Source organism: Acinonyx jubatus, chromosome E1 (genome assembly GCF_027475565.1).
Source record: "Acinonyx jubatus isolate Ajub_Pintada_27869175 chromosome E1, VMU_Ajub_asm_v1.0, whole genome shotgun sequence".
Lineage (NCBI taxonomy): Eukaryota > Metazoa > Chordata > Mammalia > Carnivora > Felidae > Acinonyx > Acinonyx jubatus.
The window spans coordinates 42,965,109-42,990,464 of record NC_069397.1 but is presented as its reverse complement, the minus strand read 5'-3'; the positions used below and the strand labels follow the sequence as shown (position 1 = coordinate 42,990,464).

Below are 25,356 nucleotides of genomic sequence, written 5' to 3'. Positions count from 1 at the left end.
CAACTGCTTTCCCATAAGGGCCCATACGTCATATTATTTTGTTTCTTCCACAGAGTTCCCTGCCCATAATAAGCGGTTAGTAATTTCCATTGAGTGATATATTTGCTGTTTTGTACCTCTGAGTTGCCCATCCATACCCCAGAGTTTCCACTTAGGAACTTTGACAGAACTAAGTAAGGAGGAGGGACATATGAATGGAGTGAAATAACACTTGGGGATAAGCTGCAAATGCCTTGTACCTCAGTGTCTATTCTTATAAAACAGAGACAGTGTTTCCTTCCTCACTCATCCCATGGAGTAATCGTGAAGACAAAAATAAGATAAATATGTTGAAAACATTCTGAAAGTTAAAAGTGTTCTATAGTAATTCTTAAAAATATTGAGTAAACATCTCCTTTGCTTAAATGCACTCCTACAGGATACAGAAATGAATAAGACAGTCCCTGCACACAGTTCATAAGGTGTAGTAATCCCCCAGTAAATGCCAGAAAAGTGTTGTTACTTACATTTTATTTCATTGCAAAAATTAGATAAATCTGGAATAAGTGCATTATGATAGTCACTCAAGGTGCTGTGATAACTGTACTGAAATGGAACCCACATGGTGACTTCATAAACTTCTTAAGGTACTACCCAACACCTGAGTAATCCCTTCTGAAGCTATCCAAAATGGTGTAGTAATGATTCCAGCGAAACTGTACTTACCAAATTTTCCTCATGATTTTCAGACTTGCTTTAGCCCTCTGTTATTTATTTTCTCGTTTCTTAAGGCAATGTTTGTTATAAAGCAAAGACATACCTTTATATATAAAGGTGTATCTGAGGTCTTCTTAATTTGGTAGTTTTATTTAGTGACCCTGGGGTTTTGGTCTGCTATTTTTGATACATTTTGGCCCAGTTTATAGGATTATTTCTTTAAAAGCTTTTAAGCACAAACTCATAGCTCTGTGTAAATTCCTTTATCTAAACACAATTGAGATGTGTGGTCATAGCAACACTACTATGTCAGGAATGTGTGCCCTCTGAGTATATTTTCACTAGTATGAATAGTTATTATCTGTACTTGTTTGTTCATTTATTCGACAAGTAAGCTGAGCCCTTACTACTGGGCTAAAATTAGTAGGGTCTCAAAAAATAAGATGCTGTCGCTATAACATATATTGGGAAAAACGAATGCAAAGTAGAATGTGCCATATGTTCTGGATATTCAGAAAAGGGAAAGATCACTTTTGACTTCAGAGGGCTAATGCCTGAAGGTCGTTCTAAGCACAATACAGAGAAAGCTGAGGAGGTAGCATTCATGCCGAATCTTGAAGGATTAGTAGAAGTTTAACAGAAAGTTGTAGAAAGTTCTCTGTTCTTCCCCATCTGAGGACCAGTCTTAGTGGCTCTATCATCATTTCAGTCATTTTGAAGTATCTTACTTATGTTATTATTTGCCATCTCCCCCCCCCCCCGCCCCCCACTACCCATTTTCTGGTATGTTTTGTTGCTGCAAGCTTACTATACTAATGTGGTTTGTGGTCATTTTCTGGAAATGCTTAGTAAATATATCTGGGTTTTTTTCTTCTCCCTTAAAAAGAATGTCTCTGAATATTTAAAAAAAAAAAAAAAAAAAAAAGTCTACCTGAACTCAAAATGGATATTTAGAAGCTTTTTTAAAAAAATGTATGGGTGAGAGTTCTTACATAATGTTTTAAGCATTTAAGTTATTGGAGGTATTTTTTTCTAATTATCATTAGTTGCCTGACAGTCACTTGGGGCTGTGTTTATTCTCGATGCAGAAAAATCTGAATGTTTGGAATATGTGCATATACGTATCGAATCCCTAAAACAGAGCAATATTTCTCTTCCAGATTATGTCCCCATTGGCCCTCGATTTTCTAATCTGGTATTACAGGCTCTTCTCGTGTTACTGAAAAAGGCACCTCCTCAGGTAAAAATAATACAAGGAACCTTTCACAGAGTTTTTCCAGTAAACCGCACATAATGGTGCGAATGAGCTGGCAAATAAGCAAGCGACCATAAACATATAAAATTCTGTTGTTGAGGGGCTTTTGCAAAATCCTCTGGTTTGGCCTTCGATTTGAAGGTAAATGATTTTCTTAACAGAGAAGTGTCCTTTTCTGAAGATCTCAAAATCCTAGTTTCGATTGGTGTTCTGTTCTTGTTGTTCTATAAATTCCCCCCCATATTACACATCCCTCCCTGCCTCCCTCTCCCTTGAAAGACTATGATATTCGTGTAGGAGGGATTAAATGCATGTTTCCATTTGTTTCATTTATCATTTCCTAGGTTTTCCTAAGAATTTGTATTTGGGAAAATTCATTTCCCGTAGGCAGATTTTCTTCTTCTTTTCTTTTTAAAAATTTTTACAGTTAAACTTGAATTGTTTCTCTTGTGTCATGTGGCACTTTTGAGTAGGGAGTTTGTAGCCAGGATCTTTGTTCATGTGGTTGCATTTTTACTGATGCTGCTATTGGAGACTGGTGATTTTGATAACTTAACACATTTAAAACTAATCTACAAGGGTTGGTTAAATATGTTAATTATGTAGAGGCTTCCAGAGCATGTTTGGCTATGACACAAGACCCAAATTCTCGACTGATTTTATATATTGTGACCTTGAAGAAATGCCAGACAAAAGCAGATACAAAGGGGTTAAGCAGTAAGTTGAAAAACATCTTAATGTCTGTATGGGAATCTGGTATTTGAAGTTAGAGATTCTAACTAAGTTACATGGAAAATATTTAATGTTAAGTTGGTGAATCTACTTTTTAATTTAACAGTTAAAAGTGTGTGTGTGTGTGTGTGTGTGTGTGTGTGTGTGTGTGTGTCAGAACTAAGTGATTGACTTGTCTTGATTTTCTAAGATTTTTTGTTTTTTTTGTACTTCTAGAATAGTTAAAAGAAACAGAAGGTACAACAACCTTGAAAATTTACTGCGTACATGGACTGTAAGGATTTTGTAATCATTCTTCCATAAACTATCATTCCCAGTAATTGCAGTTTTAGCTCATAGTAAAGTTAGAGAAGTGAGTATATTTTTCCCTTTTCTGATTCCTTCAATAAGTATGTAAATAGATACAGCTAAAGTTGCTGACAAAGGATATACCCCCGAATCACCATGTATATCACCTACAAAAAGAATCCTTTCTTATGAAATAGCATTTAAAAATTACTAGATTGGAAGACTCTCCAGGCATTTAAATGTGTATCTTATTCAGTTTTTAGGAGAAGGAAGAATAATTTTTTAATGGTATTTTTTAAACCGCTTGTCCTTTACACTGTTAAACACATTCATTTAAAAAGAGAGACATACCTTAGTTGAGAATACAAATTATTATTTGTAATCCAAAATAGATGCCAGTAGAAATAAAATAGGACATATTAAAAAAAAAAAAAGACAACCCTTTAAAGACTTAGGAATAACTTTCCATTTTATAAAAATAATTGTAAAATTCTTGAGGAAAGGAACATTATCTAATGTTTTTAAATCTTAACATCTGGTACAGGTTTATACAGATGTACTTCATGAATAACTTATTCAACAAAAAACATAGATAACTTCTTTTCTTTTTAACTTTTTTTTTAGTTTATTTACTTTTTCTGAGAGAGAGAAAGAGAGCGAGGGAGGGACAGAGAGAATCCCAAGCAGACTCCACACTGTCAGTGCAGAGTCCAATGCAGGATTTGAACTCACGAACTGTGAGGTCATGACCTGAACCAAAAAAAAAAAAAAAAGAGTCGGATGCTCAACTGACTGAGCCACCCATGTGCCCCTAGATAACTTACTTCTAAAGGTATTTTTTGCATGTCCCCTCATTTTGGTGGGCTTAAGTATTTTATTTTGTACTGTAATTTATATTTGTCGAGGTATGATTAAAGTGAAAACATTCAAAAGTAAATAAATTTCAAATGACCAATAAGCACATGAAAATATACTCAGCATCCTTAGCCATCAGGGAAATGAAAATCAGAGCCTTAGTGAGATACCACTTCATACCTACCAGGATGGCTACAGCCAGAAAGTCAGATAGTAACAAGTGTTGCTGTGCATTTGGAGAAATGGGAACCCTTATACAGTGCTGATAGGAGTATAAAAATGGTGCAGCCTTCGGGTCTAGTTCCTCAAAAGGTGAGAGATACCCTACGACGCAACAATTTAGGTATACACCCCAAAGAAATGAAAACATTATGTCCACACGAAAGCTTGTAGATACGCTCATAGCAACGTTATCCATAATAGCCAAAAAGCGGACACAACCTAGATGTTCACAGATAAAATGTGCTATATGGTATATGGATACAGCGGAGTATCATTCAGCAATAAAAAGGAATGACGTCCTGACACGTGCTGTCACATGGATGACCCTTGAAAACATGCTAACCAAAAGAAGCCAGTCACAAAAAACCACATATTGTTTGACGCCATCTGTATGACATGTCCAGGATTGGCAAATCTGTAGAGTCAGAAAACAGACTCATGGTTGCCTAGGACTGAGAGGGGTGGATAGGGAGAATGAGAGGTGACTGCTAACGGGTATGGGGTTTCTCGGCGTGTTTCACATGTTCTAAAATTGATCATGGTGATGGTTGCACATATCCGCAAAAAACCCTAAAAACCATCGAATTGTACACTTTATCTCAGCGACTTGTGTGTTCTGTGACTTACATTTCAATAAAAGAGGCACTTAAAAAAAGCGGTTGCTGAAGCTACCTAATTGATGAAAGGAGGGTTATGGGGGAGCTAGAAGCAAGAAGTGAGCATCCAAAGTACATGGTCCGGCTTGGGAGAAGTCTTAGAAACAGGGATTGGATCATTCAAAAGGGATGTAGAACTAATTTATCTAAGGGCCGCAAAGGAAGGGTATAGGAATATGTAAGAAGTCAAAGATAGATCTGGTCGCCTTAGTGATTGGAAATGGCAGGGATTCTCTTTTAAGGAATACCAGCCCGTCCTGAATCAGGATTGGGTGACTCTGACCCGGCCTGATAGATGGTGGCCTGCTGCTTACGTGAACCAGTGGCAGAAGAAGTTACTGTGTCCAATATTTCTAGTTGGCATACATTTGACAAAATGAAAATATGCTGTCTCTGCACACCTTGCTTTTTAAGTCAGTTTATATTCTCTCAGGAGAATTCAGGGAAAAATTTCAGGCTGTGATCCGGTGTCGAGAAGATTCGTCTTTCTACAGTGGAAGCTTTCGCTCCACCGGACCATCAGCCATGTAGGTTTTCCAGGTGTTTTCAATTAAATATTAAAAGCTCATGAATCCGAGGGTCGAAGAGCCACCTAGGGTGGTAGAAAACTCTTAGTTATTTGTATCACTGTCAAAACAGAAAAGTTGAAGGCATTTTTCTTTAAAAAGAGGAACTGTACGTGTATACAATATAGTAATCATATCAGCCACAGAATTCTTAATATCGCATTTGTTGTGATTCCAGCTTTCACGTAGAAAAATTATGTGTGCATGTGTGCACATGCTCAAATAAAAGAATCCCTTCAGGGGCACTATGTTGTTATGTATCAAGATATTCTCTTTTCTCCTCCTCCCCTCCCCCCACACCCCTCCTCGTTGTAAATTGGCTTATTAAAACTGGTTCACAAGCCTTCTTTTTTCCCCTTTGTGATTGCTTTGGTCTTGGATTTTCAGTGTAGGACTAAAAATTCAAGTCAGATTTCAGTTACCAGGATAATTTTCTTTGAATTTTAAATTTTTCTAAGTAAATGCATAGATTTTTAATGAACCCGGTATTCAGTGGGTTTGCTTTAAATTTAGCTGGAGAGTTAATTTCATGATTGATTTATTAGCCCTTTGAAAGTATAAAAAGTGGTATCTGTAGTTCATGAAGACTGAAAAACATCATCACATTTTGTTTAGCATCTTTTTAAAACCAATTAAAAGCTTTTCTAAAATGGATTGAACAGGAGAAAATAAAACATGTTCCCTAGGTCTTTATTTCAATCAAGTTTCCCTGTGTTGTGCAGGAGAAGAGATCGAGGGGGGGTAGAGGACTGAAAAGGGCTGTCCCAGCAGGGAGCCACGCCGGAGAAAAGCGCTGCTCTGAGAACTCAGCGGCCACGGCTCAGAAAGCCCCCGGCCTGCTTCATCTACATGCAGAGTCACACAAGGCACGGGGGCGCTCACCGGCACCACAGAGGCTTCACATGTGCTTCCCTGCTGATTCCCGTGAAAAGCTAACAATTGGCTCGGAGGGTAAAAGACCACTGCAGTTCACCCTCCCTGAGCTGGATGTACAATTTGTCCAGTGTTAGGAAATGTCCGGCTTAGCAGTGAGAGGCTTGAAGACACCCCTCCTTCCAGTGAGATTCCTAAAGCCGGCTCTTTTACTCGGTGACACTGGGGCTCTTTTCAGGTTCTGCGGATTTATGGAAGTTGAGGGGAATGTGCTTTTCAAGATCAGGAGGATGAAAAGCGTTAGTCTTAATGTCGAGGAAGAAGCAGTAGCAAAGCCGTAAGGCCAGGTAAATCATCCCGCAACCTGCAGCACCGACAGCTTTATTATTTTCCTCACAGATCTCTTCTGGCACCTTTTTTTCCTTTCGAGAGACAAAATCAAGTGCCTGCAGAGGAACTCCTCAAGCTGTAAAATGACAGCACTTCCCAGTTTCCTCAAGTGCGGGAGTAGTTAAGCCCATTAACCTGACTGCTTCAGTGCTCAGTTTACTTGACACTTGGGGGGAATCAGTTTGGAAGACGGCATCTGTGTCTACCAGAATGGCCTTGTGATCTACGGAGAACCATGCCTTTTTGAGTTCCAGTGCTTCCCAACCTTTCTCATGTAGTGGCATAGAGAAAATGGTCACATCTGAGGAGGCCCGTGGGTCAGTGGACGCAGCCACCCCAAGGGCCACCCAGCCTTCCCCAGGGCTGATGAGAATTGACATCTGAGTCCACCCTTAACCTATTTGCGGCATACCGGTTGGAAAACTCTTTGGCAACGGTGAACTCCTGTAAGAGAAGATCACTCCAAATTCATAGCAATATTACTGAAGTAGAATTCAGACCTCATGGTTGTTATTAGAGTTTCAGTTAAAATACAAAGTTGTTGAGGGTAAAAATAACTCCCTCGCTGCTCTGGCACCTGGGGATGTTACCGAATACGAAAGAAGGAGGATTTAGAGCTGGGACAGGCATCACGTGTAAACCAGTAAGAAACTGTCGAGAGCTGCTGGTGGGAACTCGAGCGGGCGTTATTTGTGTGTCCCGTGGATTTCGTTTTGACATCACCGGTCTCTAGACAAGATTGCCTTTCGTGTAATCCTTACACGACATCTGAGCGCGGTCTTACTTCAGAGATGGTATTAGGAAGTCTTGGTAACATTAAGCAACTCTTCAGGCTTTGGGTTTCTTCAGCAAAATAAGCAGATAATGGAAGAGACTCCAAATCGTGCAGGCCCCAACATGAGTATCTCCCCATCTATCTGTTCAAAATTAACTCTGGCTAATGACTACAATATGACTCAGTAAGATGTATAACCACTTTAGGAAAGAGGTGTAGTCATTTTGCCAGACACATCATTGTAATCACCGATGTGGTGACTCGTGCTTTGGACTTCTTTGTTGAAGAAAAGCTGTATGATGGTGGACAACTTAGTGGCCCAATTTTTCCATTTATTAAGTCAGTGATATTAAATGGCTACTGTATTTTATAAAATTGCCTATACTTTGCTTAAATCGAATATACATATAGTACATATATATGTAGAATGATTTTAAGTACATAAATTACAGTGAAAGACATTTGGTGAGCCCTTTCATAAAGCGTTGCTACAGATATCTGCTGAATAAAACCATGTTTTCAGGGGCACCTGGCTGGCTCAGTCGGTAGAGCATAGAGCATACGAGTCTTGATCTCAGGGTCATGAGTTCAAGCCCCACGTTGGGTGTGGAACCTACTTAAAAATAAATCAAATCAAGTTAATAAATAAATTAAAACAGACACATTAAAATACATGTTTCTCAAAATCAGGATTTTGTTTTGGTTTTTGGTAGAGCACATCTATGATAGGTATTAATGAATACAAAAATTATAAAACATATACAGTATTTTCAGCTAACTCAAAATTAAGTATCTAAAGTTTAATCAGCAGGACACTGCTAATGGTGTCGAGACAATAGCCTCTCACTGCCAGAATGTCTTCAGGTCTAGCCCCATCGCCTTAAATATATTATTGTGACATGACATCGGTGTTAGGAAAGTGTTGATTTTAGTACCATAGTATTCCACAGTGCCGTGAACCTTGTTATGACGACCCCCTCTGCAGAACTTCCTCTTTGTGTTGGAGTCAGAAAACCTAAGTTGGAGTCTTAGTTCAGTCAACTTTGAACTAGTCCCTTAATATCTTTGTTTATTTCTTCATCTGTACAATGGAGGTAATTCTCCCTGCTTTACTTACCCCAATGAGGGCCAACTAATGTACAGTATAATGTATAGTGAAGTCCTCTGTAAACCCGTGGACTACGCAGGTAGAAGGTATTAATGCTTTGTTATAAAAAGCATGGAGTTACTGAAAAGTAGGAATGTTTTGTTGTCCACAGAGCATGCCATTTGTAAAGAATTGACTTATAGAGTCTTCTCCTAACATCTTCAAAAAGGGAATGAATGTCTGTCCTTGTTTTGAATATGCCCATTAGTTGGGGCTCCAGGGTTGACATCTCAGATACTGTTTGTTCCTGTTTTGTTGCTGTTTCAAAGTTCTTAGAGGGTCTAGTATTTTGTGAAGACTATTGTATGGAACTAGAAATACATCTTCTGGTTGTTGTTTTTTTGTTCTGTTTTGTTTTAAGAATAGAGGTACCTTTAGATAGTCCACAGAATCTTTGTAGCTTGTAAGACAGGAAAACTAAAGAATGCAGCCATTTTTCTGTAGCAGATTTTCATGGAGAGTGAGTTCAGTGTTCCAATTTGGAGTGCCCAGGCACAACTTGCCTCATGTGCAGTACTGGGGAAAAAACAAGTACCCCCTACTTCCCTATCTCCCATTTGCTGGAATCAGAAGCTTCCTAAGTGCTCTGGTCTGGGAATTAAAGACCCCTGTTATAAAAGGAAGAATGAAATAGAGACGGGAATGTCAGGGCTCAGCTGGGAAGGAGTAGACGGAGGACTAGGGCTTCTGGCCATTGTGAGGTCCCCACGGACACTGCCTATTAACATTTATCCTCAGCCTCCAGGGACTGGCTCATGTACTGGCTCTTTCCCTGCAGTTGCCTGTTGCTTGTGACTAAAGCTCCCTTTTCTCCCAACTCAAGGTGGAACAAAACAGTGTTTCATAGAGTCTCTCCTACCTTCTTGTCCCTAAAACAAGCACACAGATCTTTGGGGATTTCCTAGGGCTTTCTACTACCTGGCATGACAATGTTGGGTGAGAAGAGCCACTAAGGGGAACCTTACAAAAGGTTCAGAACAATCCATCAATATTCCTGATAGTTATTGGGATATAGATGGAATGAGGTCTTGATCTTTTTAAATCACTCCTTGGTCTATAACCACATCTTCCTCTTGACAGCCCTCCTTATACCTCACACTGGGGAATGGAGAGAGTGCTTCCACAGGAAAGGCCCCAGACAGTCCCACCTTTGCTTTGCTTTGCTTTGCTTTGCTTTGCTTTGCTTGCCTGCCTGCCTGCCTGCCTTCCTTCCTTCCTTTCTTCCTTCCTTCCTTTCTTCCTTCCCCTATTTAGGCTATGTGGATGATAATATTCACTGAATGGCTATTTTGAAGGTGGTGGGTGTTAACCACACACAGAACTGGCATTGGCAGTGTAGTAAATAAGAGCACAGGAGTTAGAATTCAGAGACTTGAATTGGAACCCAGTCACTTCTGAGCTTCAGTGTTCACTTTTCTAGAATCGGAGCAATAATAATACTGAGGTTGAGGATGTGAGAATGAAATATGATAAATGTTTATTGTAGTTCTCTGTAAATCGCAAAGCACAGCTCAGTTGTTAGTGTATGATTCGCCTCAAAGAAAACTCTGACCCTGTCTTTCCTCACACAAAAAATACATAAAACCGACAAAGCAACCCACCCATATCAAAGGAGTTGGGCTCCACGTGGCTGCTGCTGAAGAAACCAGCGCTAGAAATGCTGGCAAGAAAGAGCATAGCGGCTTTCTTGGCCCGTAGCTGCCCGCCATCTTGCTCCTACAGCCCCTGCCTGCCTTACTTAGCCCCGGAGCGAGTGGAAGAAGGGGGCAATTTCCAGAATAAGAGGAACAAAAATGGGAAGGGAGGACAGGGAGAAACACCAGGTGACAGCAGTCAGATGGAAAATTCTGGCCACCCAGCTAGTGACCCGTTATCTGTATTAACTGGGCTTAGGTCAGAAACTTCCTACATAACTGTCAAATCACCTTTCACTTAATCCTCAGTTACTCTCCGAGTGTGCTTTCAGTCGTAAAGGAGAAAGGACTGGGGGAGGTGTGCCGAAATTGTTTATTGTGATTGCCTTTGTCTCAGTGGCCCCTCAACTTTCTGAACGCATACCCCTACCAGTCAAAATAGCATTTGAGCTCATCCTTCCAATATTTTAATACATCTCTTCTTCTGTAAGATGATGTTCATTTTAAAACATATGCAAAAAGGGTGATTTTTAAAAGAATGCAATCAAAGGAAGTTCTATTATTTTTCCATCTTAAAAGTACCTACTCTATCCTAGATGATAGGATTATAGGTGATTTTTTTTCAACTTTATTTCCTATATTTTATAAATTTCAACACTATGCATTTATTCATAATCAGGAAAAAAATGTGTATGCTCTTTTTCATTTTTTTTTTAATTTTTTTTTTAACATTTATTTATTTTTGGGACAGAGAGAGACAGAGCATGAACTGGGGAGGGGCAAGAGAGAGAGGGAGACACAGAATCAGAAGCAGGCTCCAGGCTCCAAGCCATCAGCCCAGAGCCTGACGCGGGGCTCGAACTCACGGACTGCGAGATCGTGACCTGGCTGAAGTCGGACGCTTAACCGACTGAGCCACCCAGGCACCCCTGCTCTTTTTCATTTTTAACTAGCAGCATATAACTGTCAAAACTCTTTAATTCCAATCTTTCCAACTGATGTGCCATTTAACTAACACTTAAATGAATGTACCTTTGTCTCTAAGCTTGTCTACATGTAGCTTTTTTTAACCTTGTTTTTCCTTAAAAAAATTTTTTTTAACGTATTATTTATTTTTGAGAGAGAGAGAGACAGACAGACAGACAGAGTGTAAGCTGGGGAGGGGCAGAGAGAGAGAGGGAGACACAGAATCTGAAGCAGGCTCCAGGCTCTGAGCTGTCAGCACAGAGCCCAACGCGGGGCTCGAACCCACAAACCGTGAGATCATGACCTGAGCCGAAGTCGGACACTTAACCAACTGAGCCACCCAGGCACCCCACCTTGTTTTTTTCTTTTAAGGCTGGTTTAAGGTCTGGTGTATAAGACACCTGTGTCTCTGAGAGGACAAGTGTGAGGGTGCCTCATGGCTCTCACAGTTGACCTTGGACACCCACCTGGCATACCACTCAGTGTTTTGCTTCCAGTCAGAGCTTATGATGCAGGAATGCCAATGTGACCAAGGTTGACTAAGATAGACAGTGACAGTTGTATTACGTTCCATGGAAGGGAGATGGAAAATTATTTTTTCCATCCAAAAATATTTCTTTCGACATGCCAGGTTTGAAATATATTACTTCACAGGATGTATGCTTTCACTAGGATGTGCATTTCATAAACATTTGTTCCAACCTGTAGAAATACAAGGATGAGTGAGCCACTACACTGTACCTGCCCTCAAAGAGTTTCAAATCCAGGGCCAACTGTTCAGTTGTGCAGTTTGTGTACAAGGTCAAGTGACAATTGAGGGTTAACATTCAGCCCACACTGTGCTCACTAAGCCATCCACCCTGGTGTGGGGCTGCATCTGCCCTGAGTAGGGTTGCTGGATTTAGTAGACAAGAATAAAGGACGTCCAGGTAAATTTGAATTTCAGAAAGACATCAAGCACTGCATGAGATATACTTGTTTGGGGCATACCTGGGGCTTTGTCTGGCAGCCTTAACCCTGAGAGTTACTCATACAAGGTGCTGGGGCTTTGGGGAATGGGCCTAGGGTAGGGGCATGCTTCTTTCTAGTTCATCCCCCTAGGAGGGGTACTCTTTTTCTAATCGAGGCTGACTGGTGTCCATGTCAGTATCCAGTGAGGGAGAAAGATGTGTACACATGATGTATCTAGTTAATTTTTATAAGTTATGTGGGTTCCAGTGGAATATAAAGGAAAGCACAGTCAATTTTCCTGAGAGAATCTGCAAATGTTTCACAAATAGTTCTTGATCTTGGTCTTGAAAGATGAGTAGAAGGGAGATTTATCAGGGCCATTGTACCTTGCTAAGGAATTCCAGCTGTGAAGCGATGGGGAGAGACAGCGAAGGATGTGTCTATGCAAGAATTAGCAAATTTTTGTTATTTACACACTAACTGACACTTGGAAATTTAAGGATATGTTTTGTGTACAGTTACTTATCTCAGGCTTCATATAGCATATTCAGTTTCACTGGAGAGAGGAATAGGAATTCATAAGAAATGAAAAGCTTTATTTTTTTCCAAATGGCTAAAGCTTAACTTCTGTAAATATCAATTGTTATACTTTAGCCCTTTTTAAGTTTATTCATTTATTTTGAGAGAGAGAGAGAGAGCATGTGAGCAAGGGTGGTTAGGAGAGAAAGAGAGAAGGAGAATCCCAAGCAGGCTCCGCACTGTCAGTGTTGAGCCTGATGTGGGTCTCGATCCCACGAACTGAGAGATCATGTCCTGAGCCGAAATCAAGAATCAGACGCTTAACCAACCAAGCCATTCAGGTACCCCACTTTAGCCTTTTTTTAAGAGAAAAAAATTGTTACATACCTGTTTGGTGTCTGAAGCAAAGTATAATAAACAGTATGGTAAAGAATAAGGATCATCATTACAAATCATAATCACATGAGTCAGTAATACCACGGGTAACAGCAAGAACTATTGGGATGTATAAGACTCTGCCCATGTAGTCATTAAATGGGTCCAGTGTGCCCTGTTTTGTTTTGTTTTTATTTTTTGGTACCTTTCCTTGTTCTTAATGTTTGTTAATGGTTTTACTATTAGCTGTTTCTAAATCCCATTGAATTATGTCAGGCGCCCTGCCTCTGATGGTCCCCCCTTTTCTAATTTGCTGCTTCTGGTCAGCTGTGCACTAAAAAAAGGCAACCTCAAGGACTCATGAGTTGTTTTATAAAGTGAAGGTAACCAGGCCACAAGAGCTGAAGGAGCTTTCCTGTGACTATACCTGGGCCCCTTCCTTCATTAAAAAAGTTCAGTATTTTATTTTCCAACTGTTGGTATTGAAAACATTTTACTGGGGTGCCTGGCTGGCTCAGTTGGTAGAGCATATGACTCTTCAGCTTAGGGTTGTGAGTTTGAGCCCCCATTGGGTATAGAGATTACTTAAAAATAAAATGGTAAAAAAATTTTTTTTTCTTCGACCTGAAAGTTCTTTGTTTCTTCGGATGTAAAAAAAAAAAGCATTTTGAATATTTTTATGGGTCCTTCGAAGTTTTATGGGCCCTGTGGCCGCTGTGCCCACTGTGCCTAGTGGATAAATTGGCACTGGCAGCACGGAGTCACTTGAACCTCACTTTGTTTTGTTTTGTTTTGGTCCCAGAAGTTAGAGTATTTTTGCTTATATCTTGGTTCTTGTCTGTGTTCTGGATAGCTGAAATTGCTTAGCAGATTGGCCTCCAGATAAGTGAGGTGCTGTTACTGGGCATACCGATCCATTCTCTAAAATATCTTGGACCTAAGAGATAATTACAAACTGGTAGAAAACTCTGGAAAGAATTTTAATAAAGAGGAAGGCTGAGAATAAAAATCACAGAGATAGAAATTAAATGAAAAGGAAGGGGGCGCCCAGCTGGCTCAGTTGGTAGAGTGTGCAACTCTTGATCTTGGAGTTGTGGGTTTGAACCCCACATTGTGTGCAGAGGTTACTCCAAAAAAATGAAACCTTAAAAAAAAAAAATGAGAAGGAAGAAGAAAATTGACCTGATTAGAGAGCACAGAGGTCACAGGCATATCAAAGGCATATCAAACTAAAAGTTGAGAGAGGGAGGGAAATTTTCTGTCGGTGCAAGGCTGAAGAGTTTGGATTCACTAAGTAATCAGTGATCATCTTAGTTCAGTTTTTTTTTTTTTAAGTTTATTTATTTATTTTGAGAGAGTGTGTGTGTGCGGGCAGGGGAGGGGCAGAGAGGGAAGCAAGACAGAGAATCCCAAGCGCCACACTCATGCAGAGCCCGATGCAGGACTCGATCTCACGACTATGAGATAATGACCTGAGCCAAAATCAAGAGTTGGTCATTTAACCAACTGAGCCACCCGGGTGCCCCTTAGTTCAGTTTCTAATGAGAGAGAGTATCTACAGAACTATTCCTTTTGGCACTAAGAATACTGTGCCATGGTCAGTACAACTCTATTTGCTTAATTTAAACTTTTCTCCCAAGAGCTCAAAGATCGTAATTTCTAGGTGATGTATCTCCCTAACTCATAATTAAGAGATCAGCCATTGCTGATAGGAGTTACAAATTACACAGATGAGAACAATGCACAGCAAAGCATAATGGGAATATCAAAGAGGCCTGAACTCTAGCTTCAGCTCCCTGCCTGGGTATAGAAGCTTCAGACAGGTCGCTTTGCCTCTCATCCCAGTTTTCTCTACAAAATAACCAGGGGAGGACTAGGTAATCTTTAGACGAGGTAATCTTTAAGAGCGACTCCAAGTGTGAAATCTGATGATTCGGTGTCTTTTTCACATATTGGTACTGAAATATTCTGTAATATCACAAAGTGGTCTGCTCTTGCTATAGTAATTATTTTAAATTATTTGGGGTGAAGTTTCTCATTTCATATCCAATCTGCATCATGAATTCCCCTCCTGATTGTCCTCTGTCCTTCTTACAGCACCATGAGGATGGTTACAAAGACAGTAGACTAAGAATTTGCTTCAGGGTACAGTCTGATGGAGCGTTTAAGTGTAGTCGTCAGCCTAGTTGTAGCATGATTTATTTGAAACATCCTTCCTTTGGTATTCAACTTAAACATTTAACTACAAAAAAAAAAAAAGTTACAGACATTTTGAGCATGAGAAATCAGAAATGCATGCAGGATATGCAAAGAGGCCCCATTCCTCTCCTTTTACTGTCCAGACTCTGGTTGTTTTTAATGGTAGTCAATTTTTTCTCTTTTTTTGGGGAAACCAAGAGTTGTAGGAGATGCTTCATAATACTTAATTCACTATCTTAAATTAATGCCCTCTAATAAATCTCATCTTTTCCCTGTTAGAGAAGTCCGTATTTTCCGATCAATAGCTTAACTACTCATCGATCACTTGATTAAAAGAGAGAGACGACAGCCTTATGGCATCTACTTACGTTGTAAATGTAGCATACGTGCCGCTCATTCTGGATTATTTTCTTGAAAAGTTGTTCTAGCATTCACCACGTGAGGCTCCAAGATATAGACTCTGAAATGGTAGATAGTTAACTTTCCTGTTGAACACTGGCATAACGTGCATTTCTCCAGGGCCAGAAGAGAGACTGTAACAAGGAAGGAGTGATCTGCTGCCCTTGAAGCCGACAATGAGATCACCGCTCATTTGTTCAACACAAATTTACTCACTTCGCAGTATGTTCAAGGCACTATGCTGGCCCTGGATATATCAATAAACCCCAACAGACAAAACTCCTGTCCTCCCGAAGGAGGACCAGCAGTTAATACAATAAACAAGTAAAGACAGTAGTAAATGAGTAAAATATAGAGCATGTTAAACCATACAGTGGAAGAGAGAGCAGGATAAAGGGAGATGAAGAAGGGGAGACTGGTTTTAAATGGCGGAGCATGGGGGGTTGTGTGGCCCCAGTGGAAGAGGTGACGTGCAAGCAATGCCTTGACATTAGGGAAAGAATCACGTGGATGTATAAGGGAAGAGCATTCTAGGCGGAGGGCGCATAGGAGTATCTTCCGTGCACCAGGCATGTTGTGCTCACAACCACAAGGAATGAAACACGGCTCCTACCCCCAGGGAGCTGATAGTCTAGGAACAAGATTCAGACTTGCAAATAAATGCAGCGATAAAGTTGTACAAGCACTATGGTAGGTAGAATGTTTTTTAAAGGTCTCTGTATTGGCTAATACAAACTAAGTAAAAATGTGTGAAATTATTCCCATTCCAAGAATGAAGCTAGGGTAAGGGGTGGACTAAAGCACGGCTTACCAGGAATGCTCCTTCACACCCCTGCCCTGAGCAGACCTTTCCCTCAGAAGCTTCTTGACGAGGCCACTCACTCTCACCCACTCCACGATTCCAGGGGGTGTTTGATCTTTCGTTTGGGCCCCGACTGGGCCTCACTGCCACCTGAGTCAAGCTGAAGATTGGAGCTCTCATCTTCCCCTAAGAGGAAGTGTTGGCTCTCTGGGAGAATGCACTCTCTGTGCATCATTTGCTGCCAGGGCCCTGTGTTGGGAGGACAGGGATTTCCAGGCACCCCACTGCTCGCCCACGAGACCTGACCCTGACCTAACCCTAACCTTACGGGACCCCGACATCCTAGGCAGAGAATGCTTTTTCAGGTTCCTCTCAAGACCTATGCACTCAAGCTTGTGTCTCCTTTCATTCTGGCCTCCTCCGACCGCGATGGCCAAGACCCCCCCTTCCCCAAGCATTCTTCACCCGAGCTGGTATAGATAGGATTTGTATCCCACTTGTATGGTTGGGAAGGAGACAGGTACTCAAGTTAAATCATCTACCCCAAATCACACGATTATGAATGATGGAGCCTGACCTTTTGCTACCTCACTAAACCACCTCGCCATTGGGGGGACTTGCCTCTCCTCCTTTGCTTTCTGCCAGCCCTGGGCTTGCCTTCAAAAGGACGGCGTGTGTGAGGTATTGGTGGGACAGCGCGGATCCTTCCTGGGCACGCTGACTTGTAGTGCCGGCACACCATTGGTGCCGCAGCTTCCTGCGGGCCCCCAGACCGGCCTGCCTCCAGCTGCCAGGATCCTCTCTCTCTCCATCGCCGTTCTGCCTCCTCAAGAGCCTTCTGTAGTTTCCTGTTGCTTGTTATACTAAATCTCCTTCCTTAGTTTAGCATTCTGAGTCTTCCTTTTAGTGGCTGCCCACTCCCCTCTCTAAAAAGACTTAGTGCCCTGGCTCAGCTGCCTCCACCACCCACATAGGATTTAGTAGCATTAGAGACCCGTCCCGTCTCCTCCAGGGCCTCCTCTCTGTCAGTGTCCCTACAGTACTACGGGAATCTTCCTAGAGGAACCTACTCTAATAAAACTATCCCCTTATGCTGTGCTCCCACAGCCATTATTAGTTTGTGTTTGCTGATGTGTTCCTTGGTACACATCCTGAATGTCTATTTGCTCTTCCCAGCTAAATTATAATCACTTGGAAGACACAAATCAAATCTCATAATTCCATAAATATCTGAACAGAATAAATTCTTGGTAATGGTCTGATCAACGAGTCTTTTGCTTACTGGGCTTAGAAATCCTTACTATTCTGAACATTTTCACTCTCAGTTACAAAAACCTCAAATTCTAACAATCGACATAAAGTTTAAGGCCCCCGGCACACAGCAGTTTTGAGTTGCACTTTTAAACTCACTTCTTAATCCATTTCAGGGTTTCCAATTGTTCACAGTTAATTCTTCTTACCAAGGGTGTATTACACTTGCTCAGCATTGAATGATACGGAAAGAATGGCCTTTCTTTACTGCATAACTGACTTTACTTTTGTTCACAGGTTAAAATCAGCCCTTCCATTTCACTGCAGTATTATATTGGTGGCATTTTTATTTAAGAAAAAAAAGCTTTCTTCCACATGAACTTTTGTTACAAATCAGTTTATTGGGGCCAATCAATGGGCAGGACCTCTGAAAGGGTGTGGATTATCTGGTTAGTCCTTTGTGTGGCAAAAGGCTTAGATACTGCTTAGTACTTTGTTCATTCTTCATCATGTAAAGAAGTGTTTTTTTGAAGGATCAACACCTGACTGAGCCCTGCCTTTTTCATGGTAATGTTTTCACCTGAGTTGCTTCTTATGGTACCAAGAATTAGTTAACTAATACTTACTTAACCTTGGAACAATGTTTATCATAATCCGATTGGCAGATAGTCATTTTATTTAGGCCTGTTTCTTTATTGTATCAGGAACTAGCAAATCTCAGTAAAGAGTATGCTGGGAACAGTTTTTTTTCCCTTCAAATAAGTTATCACTCTTTTTTTTTTTTTTCTTTCCACCAAGGGGCATGTTTCCATGCTGTAGACTTAAGCCTAGGAGCCACACATTAACCAGTTGGATTTCCCCTCTTGGGTTGAGCTCTACTTTTATTTTCAAAGCTGACTTTCCTATTACATGCTGCTGGCAGCTTTTCCTCCAAAATGTTCTCCAATATGATTTATTACACTCAGTTTTTTTCATGATAAAGCTTCCTCATGAGCATTACCACTAATTAATAGACAAAATGACCCAACACAATTTAATTATTTGGTAATGATTTTCGGTGTTTTCTTAAAGATGATGCTTTACAAGTCAAGGCCTGAACTCGCCTGGGTCATGACCTCCCTGCAGTGTTTGCAGTCTTGTTAAACAAGAAGTAAAGCAAAACATAAATTAGTGTTTCCATTATAAGGTGCTCTACGTTTCCCAGTCTTTCAGCACTCCGAAGAGCATAGTCATTGTTAACGTTAGAGAAACTTTCGCTAGGAAAATGGCAATTCCGTCTTTCTGGAGTAAAAAGCTTCTTCCTCAGTGCTGTTCTTCTAGGGCCAACGCTGCCTTCCTTGAGAGAAGGCAAGATGAGGGAGTTTGAATTATGGGCTGAATGGAGGGAATTTGAATTATGAACATTAAAAACCTAAGGAAAAGGAGAGATAACAGTCAGTTACCTTTCATTGTAAGGCAGCTCCACCAGCCTGTGTGGCCTTTAGCATCTGTTGGCCTTCAGAGATCCCTTCCCAAGTTTACAGATGGAATTTCGTGCTGAATGTTAGAGCACCACTCCTCTGTGATAGCGGAAGTGTGGATGTGTTTGTGTTTGTAATTACCTCAGCTCCCCAGGTTTTGTTATTTCACCTTCAGACTTAGGTGTTTCTGCTCCTTCTGGCTTGGAATAGCCTTCCCCTTCATCTTCCTAATCAGCCTACTCATTCCTTAAGACTCTGTTCCAGAGAAGGAGCAGGAGAGGTTTCTGTGCCACATGTTCCCTCCCTCTACCACGACATCCCGTGCATAATACCTCCCACCTGTCCATGTTGGATCGTCATCATCTCTTTCATAGCTGTCTCTCTCTATATACAATGTCTATTCCACATTCATCTGGGAGCTTGACGAAGCTCTGTTGAAAACGTGTTTGGTTTTTAGATAGTTGATGTCTTGAAGAATAGTAATGATTATCCTTCAATTAAACTCCACAGGTATACTTCTTTTTTTTTTTTAATGTGGATTTGTTTATTTTGAGAGAGAAAGTACTGTGCATGCACAAGCAGGGGAGGGACAGAGAGAAAGAGAGAGAGAGAGAGAGAGAGAGAGAGAGAGAACCCCAAGCAGGCTCCGTGCTGTCAGCACATTAGCCTAACAAGGGGCTCCGTCTCAAACCATGAGATCATGACCTGAGCCTAAATCAAGAGTCAGACACTTAACCAACGGAGCCACCCAGGCACCCCACAAATATACTTGTACCCCATAGTCTTTGCACAGTCATCTGATATGCCAGTCACTAATTGTGCCAGAAGGGCTCAGCTTTCTTTGATATGCCTTTGTTTATGCCTGTGTTTCTTTGATAATGCCTGTGGTTCATTTTCCATTATTGGCACAGTAGGTGGACAAAAACGATGAATAAAACTGTGAATGGCTGGTATGCCTTATTGATAGTAGTGGTGTAATGTTTACAAAACCCAAATTGAAATTGTTTTGGTGTCTGATCTTCAATTTCTTAACATCTTTTCCTGCGTTCATTTTAATTTTCACATAATAATTTATTTTAACATCATGCGTTTCTAAGATCCGTGAATAGGTTTAATTGTTGTATTAAAGGCTCATCTGTGGAATGAGTGTGTACCATCAATCTAGTGACATAGTTTAAAATGTGTTCCTCTTCCATTTTCCAAGTAAATGGTTTTTGGTTTTGGTTTTTTTTAATGTGTTTTCTTCATGAAGAAAGCAGTATACAATTTTGGATTCTGGATCTGGTTTCCATTCCTGTCTCCATTATATATTAGTTGTTTGACCTTGAACAAATTACTTCTATCTGTGAGATTCAATAGCCTCATCAGTAGAGATAACATGAGTACTTAATTGTCAGGATTATATGAACAGTAAATGAGACACTGATCTCAAGAGATGCCATACTGTAAATAGGAATAAATGGGAGTCTTCATATCGTATGATGAGATACCCAGACCCCTTCCCCCATCGACTCCCAGAATGCTGGAAACTAGCCTTTAGAGCCCTCAGGAAGGAGGAAGATTCTTCCCTGGGAAAAATGTACACATCTTGACCTTTGAAGGACTCCCAATAATCAGCCAAGTCTTATCTGATCATCCTGTATTAAAGCCCTCAGACTCAGAGCTTCCAGTCATTAGTTTAATTTTTAAATCTGAATGGTCATCCAACAATCACCAAGATACTTGAGGAAAACCTACAGTAAACAAATAGGAAAAAAGGAACTCCAGGGAGACAAGGACTAGGCAGAGAACAGAAGAAAACATTATAAAATCAATAGGATTCACACAGACTTAAAATAAGGCATCATAGCCATTAAATATAATAGGATATAATAAAAAGGCATTCAAGAAACAAGAAAGAGCGCTTAGAAATGAAAATATACAAAGAACTTAATATAAATTTGGAAGATGATGTTGATGCTAACCCAAAAAGCATTAGAAAGAGAAAAAAATAAAAACCAGGAGCAAGAAAAAGGAAAAGAACTATAACAGATTAGTCTTAGTAGACCAGTATGCAACTAATGGAGATTCTGTGAGGCAGGGAGGCAAAAAACAAAGACAGAAAAACACAGAAAATGAATGAAAAGAAATAATCCAAGATATTTCCTAAAACTGAATGATTAGAGGTTTCCAGTTTAGAAGGGACCCATCTAGCACCAGCAGAATGAGTAAAGAAGGACTTATCTCAAAGTACCTAATTTTGCAATTATAGAATATAAGGATGAGAAAAAGATCCTTTAAAAATTAAAAAAGTAGAAGCAAAGAGTCAGAAAACCAGAATGGCGTCAGTCTTCTAGCCAGCAACACTGAAAATTAAAAGGCAATAGAGTAATGCCTTCAGAATTCTGGAGGGAAAATTATATTGAGGCTTGTTCTCTCTACCTAGCCAAACTGTCACGTGTGGAGTAGACAGTATTAATGGTGGAATGAAAGCATTTCCAGACATTCAAAGTCTTTACATTTTCACCTCCTGTGCACACTTTCTCTGGTAGTTATTGAAGTAGATGCACCGTGGAAAAGGGAATAAATGAAGTAAAGGGAAGACCCCGGGATGTAGGGGATATAACAGGAGAGAGGAAGGTTCTAGAGCTACAGCTGTGCAACAGGCCTAGAGAGCTATCAGTTCAGACTGAGCTTTGAGAACAGAGGACTCTAGGAGAGGGAGGTCTTAAACGAACAAACAAACAAACTTTAAAATTCCCTGACATGTTTGAATGTATTGAAAAGATTTTCATGGTTGTGTGTGTTTGGGGATGAACTTATAATAGGCACCTGGTAAACTAAGCAAAGGGTGAAATAGCAGTTATTAACTCTAATAAATATAAAATGTTTCCTAAGAAAGGAAATGTAATAGTATATTACATGGCTTAGCTGTCAATCATATTTATGCAATCATGATAAATACTGAATATAGATTGAACCAAAGACTATAAAATAACTACATTGGAAGGACAAGAAAAGAGACACATGGTGGGTGGTAAAAAATTAATATTAAATCTTCTTCATCTTCCATAATAGTCATCATATTCTATTTTAAGCGGAAAACAAAAATCTAAAAATAGTGGTATCACCTTGTTATTGTAAGAAAAGAAGGTACATACAAGAAGAAAAACTAAGAGTTTAAAATGATTGCCTTTGGAAAGAGGGACACGGGAATGGTGGCATAGGCCTGCTATAGTTTTTAAACATTTTTTTGTATGTTCTAGGGTTAAAAATAAAAATGAAATTTAAAAATATTAAATGACACAGTTATGTAAAGCACTCAACACCATGCCTTTCACAGTTAAGTGTTGCATAAATGTAAGCAATTTTTGTTACCCTGCTCCTTCTTAAAAGCATAATAAATCTTTGCTAAGTGGGTGATACAGACTTTCTGTTCATTCATTTCCTTTTTCCCAATCCCTACCCTACGTGTACCATGTTGGGCGTGAGAAATGAATTACAACATATACTTCAACATATATCTTTTTATTTGGTTTGTATGTCTCCCTGATTCATCCATTATTTTATTGACACGAATGACAAGAAAGAGCTGTTGTCTCTTTCTGGATCATGTTCCAAAGAAAGCATCTCTCTTTCTGAATCATACTCTTGATACTTTTCTTTAGATTTTCATGAGGAAAATTTTGAATTTTTTTTCTTTTGCCTAATTACTTACATTTCCGCAATTAAATAAATGGATATTGTTCAGGCTTACTCTGGGTTCCTGACCAGTCTTCTCCTATGCATTTTAACACATTTTCTCCTTATGAGCAGGGCCGCAAGCTTCTTATCATTGGGACCACCAGCCGCAAAGATGTCCTTCAGGAGATGGAAATGTTGAACGCTTTCAGCACCACCATCCATGTGCCCAACATTGCCACCGGAGAGCAGCTGTTGGAAGCTCTGGAGGTGAAAAAAGTCAAAGGATTGCAAACTGTCTGTACGACAGGAGCTGGGGTGGCAGTAACGCTCAGGGTGTACCACAGACATTGCACCCGGTGCCTCATTTCTGTGCTGACCTGGAACGGGGCGCCTGGGATATACTTTCAGTAGTTTCAGGAATTTGAGGAAGAGGTGAATGTCAGTGAAAGTGAATGACTCTCCCATTCCTTGGTGTAAGCAGTACCCAGCCTGCCAGGAATGAATTACTGTGTGCCCGCCATGAGTGATGCATATGGTACATGGGCCAGAAACTTGGAATGGGAGAAGGGGAGGGTAGAGTAATCAGCATGCAGAAAATTCGGTCCCTTGCAACAGCTTTCTGCCCATTTACCTGCATTTAATAAATCGGAACCGTGATTAAAACATTACAGACTTCAAAAAGCTGCAGAAGTAAAAGGAACTGCTTTACTAAGTTCATAATATAGGAATGTTTTCTTAAATTTTTTGAGGATGACAAAGTTTAATTTTTAATTTTCATTCATTCATTCATTCATTCATTTATTTTAATGTTTATTTTTGAGAGAGAGAGACAGAGTGTGAGCAGGGGAGGGGCAGAGAGAGAAGGAGACACAGAATCCGAAGCAGGCTCCAGGCTCCGAGCTGTCAGCACAGAGCCCGACGCGGGCTCGAATTCACAGACCACGAGATCATGACCTGAGCCGAAGTCAGACGCTCAACCGACAGAGCCACCCAGGCGCCCCAATTTTTATTTTTTTTACTGTTTTTATTTAGTTAGTTTTGAGAAAGAGACAGAGTGCGAGCAGGGGAGGGGCAGAGAGAGAAGGAGACACAGAATCTGAAGCAGGCTCCAGGCTCTGGGCTCCAAGCTGTCAGCACAGAGCCCAATGCGGAACTTGAACTCACAAACTATGAGATCGTGACCTGAGCCGAAGTCGGACGCCTAACTGACTGAGCCACCCAGGCACCCCAAATTTTAATTTTTTTAAAAAAACTATATTCTTCATTAAAACTTTTGGTTAATATCAGTGTACACAAATGACTTGATGAGATCTGTGAAAAAAATGTTACCTAGTGATTTGTTCAGCAGTGGTAAAAGCTTCTTGAACTCCACAAGACCCATGCGGTTGGGGTATACTCCCAGCAAAATAGAAATTCTCTATATGATAAATGTCTCCAGATTACCTATGTGAGCAGCTCTGGTGTCGAGGCTGGTTAAGAATTAAATTTAGTCTCTGCTTTGACACATGTTAAAAATTGTAACTGATATAGGGGCGCCTGGGTGGCTCAGTCACTTAAGCATCCGACTTTGGCTCAGGTCATCATCTCACAGTTTGTGAGTTCGAGCCCCGCGTCGGGCTTTGTGCTGATAGTTCAGAGCCTGGAGCCTGCTTCAGATTCTCTCTCCCTCTCTCTCTGCCCCTCCTCCGCTCACACTCTGTCTCTCTTGTCTTTTGATAATAAATAAATGTTAAAAAAATGTTAAAAAAAAATTTACTCAAAAATTGTAACTGATATTTGTTATGGGTTGGTTGGAGTTTTTTTTCCCCACAGCCAGGAAATATATCTCTAAATTAAATGGAGGTCTATAGGAAAACAGGATTTAGGATACCAGCTTTCACTTTCATAATTTTACCTAACGGGTTAGGAAGGTCAGTTTGGAGTTTAAAATATGATAAAATCCGGGGCGCCTGGGTGGCTCAGTCGGTTAAGCGTCTGACTTCGGCTCAGGTCATGATCTCACCGTTCTGAGTTTGAGCCCCATGTCAGGCTCTGTGCTGACAGCTCAGAGCCTGGAGCCTGTTTCAGATTCTGTGTCTCCTCTCTGTGTCCCTCCCCGCTCATGCTCTGTCTCACTCAAAAATAAATAAACATTTTAAAAAATAAATAAAATAAAATGTGATAAAATCCTGTCAACTTAAATCAGTCAGGTAGCTCTTACCCCTCTTCTTTTAGGGATAAATGTGACTGTTAACTAATGTTGTTGTAATTAACTTACTATCAAAGTGCTTTTGTTATTTTTATTGCTTTTGTAGCTTTTGGGCAACTTCAAAGATAAGGAACGTACCACAATTTCACAGCAAGTCAAAGGCAAGAAGGTTTGGATAGGAATCAAGAAGTTACTAATGTTGATCGAGATGTCGCTACAGGTAAGATGCTTCATTCTCTGTGTGATTCAGACACAGCTTCATGATATACCAAAAGGTTTTATATTTCCTTTACTAAGGTTTTAATTGTTTTAATGTTTATTTATTTTTGAGAGAGAGAGAGAGACAGAGCATGAGTGGGGGAGGGACAGAGAGAGAGGAAGACACAGAATCTGAAGCAGCCTCCAGGCTCTGAACTGTCTGCACAGAGCCCGATGTGGGGCTAGAACTCACAATCTGCGAGATGATGACCTGAGCTGAAGTCAGACGCTTAACT

At 40.4% G+C, this 25,356-nt stretch overlaps 1 protein-coding gene across 1 annotated transcript in view; it reads left to right on the top strand.

Annotated features, from left to right (window-relative positions):
- Window positions 1–25,356, top strand: part of NSF (N-ethylmaleimide sensitive factor, vesicle fusing ATPase) — a 146,918-nt gene that overhangs the window by 116,288 nt on the left and 5,274 nt on the right. The window contains exons 17-19 of the mRNA XM_027052017.2: window positions 1,857–1,936; window positions 22,807–22,941; window positions 24,969–25,082. Of these exons, the coding sequence (XP_026907818.1) occupies window positions 1,857–1,936; window positions 22,807–22,941; window positions 24,969–25,082 (329 nt within the window). The remainder of the gene's footprint in view (window positions 1–1,856; window positions 1,937–22,806; window positions 22,942–24,968; window positions 25,083–25,356) is intronic.